The sequence below is a fragment of the Oryzias melastigma genome, linkage group LG5 (genome assembly GCF_002922805.2).
Source record: "Oryzias melastigma strain HK-1 linkage group LG5, ASM292280v2, whole genome shotgun sequence".
NCBI classification, from domain to species: domain Eukaryota; kingdom Metazoa; phylum Chordata; class Actinopteri; order Beloniformes; family Adrianichthyidae; genus Oryzias; species Oryzias melastigma.
The window spans coordinates 13793099-13800146 of NC_050516.1; the positions used below are offsets into that span (position 1 = coordinate 13793099).

Consider the following 7048-nt stretch of genomic DNA (forward strand, 5'->3'; position numbering starts at 1 on the left):
TTCATCTGCCTGCCCTGACCCACGCCTGGACCCTGACAACCACTCTCTTCTTTGACCCCATCCTCGTGATTGATCTCTGCCTGTCTGACCCTGATTTAGCTTTGTGGACTTTAACATGTGCTTGGTCCCTATCTAAACTAATAAACCTGCCGTATGTAGAACCAGCTGTCTGCCCATTTGTGACACATACAATGACTGATGAATAAATCTTAAAAAAATAACTAATTTGACGATAAAAAAAAAAAAGTTTTAGGTTTTTGTCCCACAACTTCTAAATCTAAACGTGTTCAAGTTTAATTACTGCCACCTACTGTGGTGGAGCTCATTACAGCATAGAAACAAAATAATATTCTCTTTTTTATTTTTTAAAGTAAAATATTTAACCTGTCATTCCTTTAATACGAGAAAAACGACATGTTTATTTATGAAAGTAAGACTCATCATTATATCATTAATCACTTTGCTGCTTTGTGCCTCCGAGCGTGATGGAACGATCATATTAGCGGCAGCAGGGCATCGGCTTATGAATAATAACAGTTATTATAATATTCCAGCGGAGATAATGTCTGTTTGCTCGAAAGTCGTTCATTACTGAAACGGCCAAGTGATGAAATGAAATGGCAGCCGTTCACCCACATGATCGGGTTACCATGGTTACGGTCACTAATGTACAGTTACTGAAGATTTAGATTTATTTAAAAGCTATTTTTTTCTGAGCAATAGTTTTGTTGAAGTTGGAGAGAAGTGAGCATGAATGTGGGAACGTATCCATGTTTGTGAGCTGAGAGGACTGTGATAGTGCTGATGTTCCAATGGATCCAGTTCGAGGTCATGTGACTGATAATAGTATTTGTAAAAATTTAGTTTTATTCAGACTCTGTAAAATGATCTTTTTGTTTTTACTGTAACAGAGTAGCATCAGTTCATGTTTAAAGGTTCTAAAGTGGAAATCTTAAATGTCAGTGTTTAATTAAAAAAACTAAAAGTGGCTGAAACTATTTTTTCCTCTCTGATGTGCCATTGTGATCATTCATTTTCGTCCATTCATTTTTTTATAGAAACAGATTTAAAAGGGAACCTCAGTTAACCTCCTTGACAGTTACTTAAATGAAATCATAAAAAATTAGCAAAAATACTGTGTAAAAGGAAAATTACAAAAAATTGCAACTTAAAACTGTGAGGAGATTGAAAATACATCATAAATGTGATTTTAAAAAATGACTTATTACATAGGATAGAACTCAAAAGACATTAAAGCACAAAAACATGTTAATTTAAAACACTAAGCCACAACTAATAAGAGATAAATCTTTCAGTCTAAAAGGTTTAAAAGCACTGATATTTGGTCTCCACATGTAAGATATGACTGTTTCATGTTAACATTGTGCTAAAATCTATTTAAATGTCACATAATAACAACTTTTATTTAACTTTGGCTGTTTGAAACTAATTTTTAGCTCAGGAAAAGTAACTGAGAAGTTTTCCCATCATCTCAACAGGAACAGGATGGAGGTCACTCTTCACCCGTCTTTCTCAGTGGGACAGCAGCTGCTGAAACCTCAGAGTCATTTTGAAGAACAGCCTCGGGTCAGGAAGTCTGCGGTTCAGTCATGCTGCTTTCACATCTTTAAAAACGGGACCGCTCTTTTTTTAGGAATTGCTTTACGACAGTTTAATCTGCATTTGTCCAGATGACTGTACCTCCCTCTGGCTCTCATAAAAGAATAATAAAAAGCAGTGTTATCGAAAAATTACATTTTAGCACCACAATATTGATTTTTAAGTAAGGGGAATTGTTTTTTCTTTGAAACAATACAGAAGTTGAGAGTTCTCTAACTTTTTAATTTTTTTTTTTTACAAATAACAAGGATTCGTCTTCAGCCAATCTGGTTTTGTTGAATCATGTTTGCTTGCTGTCACTCAACAAAATTTTCCACCTAAAATATGTTCTCACTTTACTTCTGAATGTTTTCCAGAGGCAGTAGTTTTGTTTGTTGTAGCTTCTTCAGTAAATTGACTGGAAGACTTGAGACGTGACTGGATCTCTGTTGAGCTGCTGACTCAGCTTTAAGGTCGTCAGTATTACCTACCAATCATTTAACAGTTCAGGCTTAAGGTGCAGGAACTTGTTTGTCTCCTACATGTGAGAAATGTCTAAATATAGGTGTCAGAGTTTCCATGGAGTCACTTGAACTGACAAATTTCATTTTGAAACTTACATTTTTTTGGTGACAACTTCTAATGACAAGTCTATCCTTGTTTTATGTCTATGGTACACTGAAAAAAGTAAAATATTGGATAAATTAACAAAAGTTCTGTAATTTGCTACATTTAAAATTATTAGTTTTCTTAAAATTAAAATTCTGAGGGGAGGATTTACTCAACATAAACATTTGATCAGCTAAAACTAATATTTTCAAATGTAACAAACTACAGAGCTTTTGTCAATTTATTCAATGTTTCACTTTTTACAGTGTAGGAGACTGTAGAATTCAATGGGTGACATCAGAGATGATCCGTCTATTGTTTCATGTTTGTGGTAAACATGCATATATGTGCTTCCTTTTTCAAAACTTGTTCATTTAGTCAACCTAAAATAGGTGTTTGGAGTATGACTTTTTTATATGTGTACTTGAATACTATTTTTGAAAGAGTAGTAGCTATTTTTCCTATATGTATTTTTAGTATTCTTTTAGTAATCACCTCTAGTGAAACTGGCAAATAATCACATTCTGGAGATCTAATAAAGGTCTTAAAATGAATCATAGAAACCTTGAAAAAAAATCACTTAAACATGTTTTCACATTCACTCTTTATTGTCTTTCAGAGACAGTGTTCAAAATCAGTGGTCACCCCTCCACTGAAGAAATTGAAGCAAATATCCCAAAGCGCAGTAGTTTTCTTACAGCAAGAATGAAATCAAAGGAGTTAGAAATTTATGTAAACGAATAAAGAAATCAAACCACAGAGTAGAGAGCGTGAGTCTCTGCTGTGCAGAGGAAGAGCGTCACCAAAAGTCTTGTAGCTGACATTTCTTTATCTGTAGCAACAATTACATAAATTATTAATTCTTCTACTGAAAGAAAAAACAACTACATAAATAAATTGAATCACATTTAAAAGAACACTTTTAAAAATCACAAGCACACTCCTGGCTGCATGACAGAGGCTGAGACGCTCCATGGTACCAGCTCCAGCTTTCCATCGATGTTGAAACATGGATACATCTTCTCGGTGAAGGTGTGCGAAAAGGTGTGAATGTGTGTGTTGGTGTTAGGGTCAAAGAACGACACCTTCCCGTTGTCACAGTCCAGGGTCACCCTGACCCTCTGCAGCCTCTTCTGCACCTTCAGGTTGAAGTGAAGAGCAGCAGGAGACCAGGCAGAGTACTTGTTCTCATAGGATCCCAGAATCCACAGCCCGCACTGGACGTTCCCCTTCCTGCAATCGGACTCAGCCAACACGCCCAGTTCCCAGTCAGAACCGCCTTTGACCTGCACGTCCCAGCTGTGAACGCCTGAGCTGAAGCCCTCAGAACTCAGGACGTAGCTGAAATAGTCAAACCTCTCCGGAACGTTGGGAAGCTGCTTCCCTCCGTCTCTCACGCTGGTCAGGTCCTCAGACAGGGTGAGAGCCGGGTGAGCCGTGTTTGGATCCAGAATGACAGGACAGTAGGAGACCATCTTCTTCATGCTGCTCCAGATGCTGAAGGCCAGGTTGCCCAGATGTTTGGCCTGGTCTATCAGCGCTCCGGCGTGCAGCTGAGGATCATCCAGCAGGGGGCATCGCTGCACTCTCTCTGCTGCAGCCTTGTAGTTGTTCAGGAAGGAGACGTCTTCATCTTTCAGCTGCTCCTCTGCAACTCTGACGGTGTCTGACAGAGTTTCTATCTGTTTGTTCAGAGCCTTCATCTTCTCCTTCATTCTACCGCTCTTCTGCTCCTCCTCCTCCCTCAGAGCTGTCAGCCTGGTCTCCTCTTCCTCCTCCAGAAACTGGTGAAGTTTCTTAAACTGTCTCTTGATTTCCATCTCTGTGTTTTTGGACTGGACTTTTATATGTTTTGCCGTTTCATCAAAATTTTCTTTAATTTTCCTCTTGAGCTCGAGTTTTTCCTTCAGAGGCTTTAGACTTCTCTGCAGGTTCTCTCTGTGTTCCTGTGCAGCTTCATCAATGGGAATAAAGCTGTGGTCCACGTGTTTTCTCGAGTCCCTGCAGATGATGCTCACCGGCTGCTGATGGTCCAAACAGAAGAGCTCGAGTTTCTCTGAGAGCAGGCTGCTGAGAGCGTCTGAAGCTTGATGGTCCTGGTCTTGCAGGAAGGACTCGCACAGGTTCTTCAGAGCCAGGTTAGACGGCGGATTTACATTCTGAGAGACTGTCTTACAAAGTGGACACATGTGTTTTGGTCTCTGCGTCCACCAGGTCTTCAGGCAGTCCCTGCAGAAGCTGTGGCTGCAGGACAGAAGAACGGGGTCTTTGAAGATGTCCCGACATACGGGACAGCACAAATCCTCCTCAAATCTGGAAGCCATGTAGTCTGAGTAAAGCTGAGAAAACAGCAAAGACAGTTCAGTCAGTCGTGTCTGAACTCCTTCTCATCAGTCAGAAAGTCTCTTCAAGTCAAACTCACCTTCAGCTCTGAAGTAGCTCCAGGCTCGTAGGTTTCTGCTCGTGTGCTCCGAGTGTCATTGCAGCTGTGTTTATGTAGGAGTCCGGAGGAATAATTCTTGCTAATTTCAGGTGAGTGAGCAGGGAGGCGGAGCTTCATCTCACCTGCTATGATAACTGCAACTTCCCCTGTGTGCGTGTGTTTTTTTATTTTTCCTTTTTAGCAGAGTTCCAGGAAATGTACTATCAATGGAAAATCAGCAGTCTTTTAAAACCGGTTCTGTAGTCAACAGAGGACCGGCCGCTGTTCTTCTGAGGAAGTCTGAGCTCAAACAAAAATAAATACTCTTACCATTACACTGGGACTCAAATGACACCTCTTCCACATAACAGGGCAGGAGGACACGTCACATGCTCGGAGGAAGAATACACAAGGAAACTACATTTCTAGCTAAACACTTGGTGTACCTCAGAATGGAAACTGAACTAAAGAGAAAATGATGTAACTTTAAGTAGGGGGGGGGCTTCAGTTAGACAAAAGGTGAGTTCAACATACCTAAATAGGGGGAAGAATTTAAAATTAGAGGCAATAAAAGCAACAAGATTCAGTCTACTGACCAAAAATAAAAAGTTTTTCTTTTGTTTAGAAGTTAGTCATTCAGCATCAATCAGTTCTAACTATTACAGTAATATTCCAGCATCCTCTGAATCATTCAGGAAGAGAAGCTACCAAATGGAAAATCTAGAGAAGACTGAGTCCAGACAGGCAGGTTTGTTGATTTTATTGAAAAAGATTCCATGTGTGGGCCAAACTTAACTAACCGACATCACCAACTGCTTTTTCCTCCCAGAATCCAACTGGTCACAGCAGAGCACCCCCCTCGCCCCACCGAGTCTTGCTGGTTGTGTCCGAATTCCTTCAGTGCTCTATTGCGCGTTCAGCATTATCAGATACTACAGATCCAAAACTCAGTGCTCTAGAAATCTCCCAGAAATCTCAGCAAAAAAAAAGAAAAAAAAAATGAAACGACCCTTCCTCGATTGGCAAATATAGACCACAATGCATTGTGTTTTATTTATATTTTTTGTGAAATAAATTATTTTGATTATTTTTTTTTTACGAACCATGAAAGCTTTATCTCTAAAGCTCACTAGATTCATAAGCATTCTTATTCATTTTTTCACCCCCAATAACTGGAGTGGATATGAGCTGTCCTTTAAATCTTAAAACTTGTTCACATTTCATATTGACATTTGTTAGAACCAAAAGAAAGTCTGGGTTTAATCTCTGAGTTTCTTCAAGTTAAATATAAGAGTTTTTAAGACCTTCTTAAGGGCATGCATGTCAAAAATTAAGATACATTTCTGTCTATTTCCCATATTATGTATAATTCCCGATTTTATTAACTTATTCCCATTTTATGATCAAAACTGTAGCTTCTTATCTTGTTCATGACCCGTGCTGTGACGCTTTAGCACTCTTCTTTTTTCAAACCCGCTGTTTATTTACATTATTTAATCAAAAATATTCATTGTTCAAATAATTAATTTTTGAAATGACATGTAAAATAGAGAAGTTTCAAGCAGCACCCTTTTTAATGCTTAAATATCCCAATTCAAGACTTTCTCTTGGGTTTTTTAAGGTATTATTATTGTTTTTAAATGCATACATTCAAAACTTTTAAGACTTTCTAAGAGCCTGCAAGAACCCTGAATCTGACCTTGAATATTATTCAATAAATTGAACTTGTGGAGTAATGTCTTGAATTGTCAGCCACTGCCACACCAAAAATATGACCAAAAACCAGCTATGCAGTCATAGATGTTTGCAGGAGTTCACAGATCCGCTTTGTGTTGATCCCCCTCACGCACACACTCACGTTCCATCCACAGACGTGTGCTCATGTCACCCCACCGGTCATCTCACAAGTTTCAAAACAGAATAATTATAGCGACAGTTCAAGAGAATGTGACAACCATGATCAGAAGAAAGCCAAAGCCTGTGAAATGCATAATATTTCAAAGGTGATTTTCTGCTAATATCTGTATTTAAATTGGATTTTTTTCTACTAAACAGGTTCGTACAAAAATTCTCTAAATATAACAGCATGTTTTTTTTTCCACCATCACTTTTAACATTTAAGGCGTGCATTCATATGGGTGGCAAGACCCACAAATAATCATTGAATACAGGAAGAAGAAAAAAATCTGAAAAAAACTGTTAGACAGAAAACTTCAAATTGAAGCCCAATTATAAGTTTTTTGATAGATCTAAGTGAATGGCTTGTATTTTCAAAAAACTAGTGTAATCAATGGATATGACTCTTTAAGAACAAAATATGAACAAAATAAGAATACCATCTTAGTACTAAAAAAATCAAAATTTATTCTTAAATATCAATCTAAATGTTGAGAGCAAAGGTAAGTTAAACAACTTCAA

General features: G+C 38.2%; 1 protein-coding gene across 1 annotated transcript; it reads right to left on the minus strand.

Annotated features, from left to right (window-relative positions):
- Positions 1-2523: 2523 nt before the first annotated feature.
- LOC112145306 (E3 ubiquitin-protein ligase TRIM39) lies at positions 2524-5254 on the minus strand. The gene is made up of 2 exons (XM_024270456.2): positions 4631-5254; positions 2524-4547 (listed from the first exon to the last, which is right to left on the minus strand). The coding sequence occupies exons 1-2, from the start codon at positions 4766-4768 to the stop codon at positions 3138-3140; spliced, it is 1548 nt and encodes a 515-aa protein (XP_024126224.1). The 5' UTR covers positions 4769-5254; the 3' UTR covers positions 2524-3137.
- Positions 5255-7048: the final 1794 nt, after the last annotated feature.

What these genes read in the sequence shown, in the direction of transcription:
- LOC112145306 (XM_024270456.2), bottom strand. Translation starts at nt 4,768, where the DNA reads ATGAAGCTCCGCCTCCCTGCTCACTCACCTGAAATTAGCAAGAATTAT. An exon ending in GAGCTACTTCAGAGCTGAAG is followed by an intron (nt 4,548 to 4,630) that starts GTGAGTTTGACT and finishes CTGTTTTCTCAG; the next exon opens with CTTTACTCAGACTACATGGC.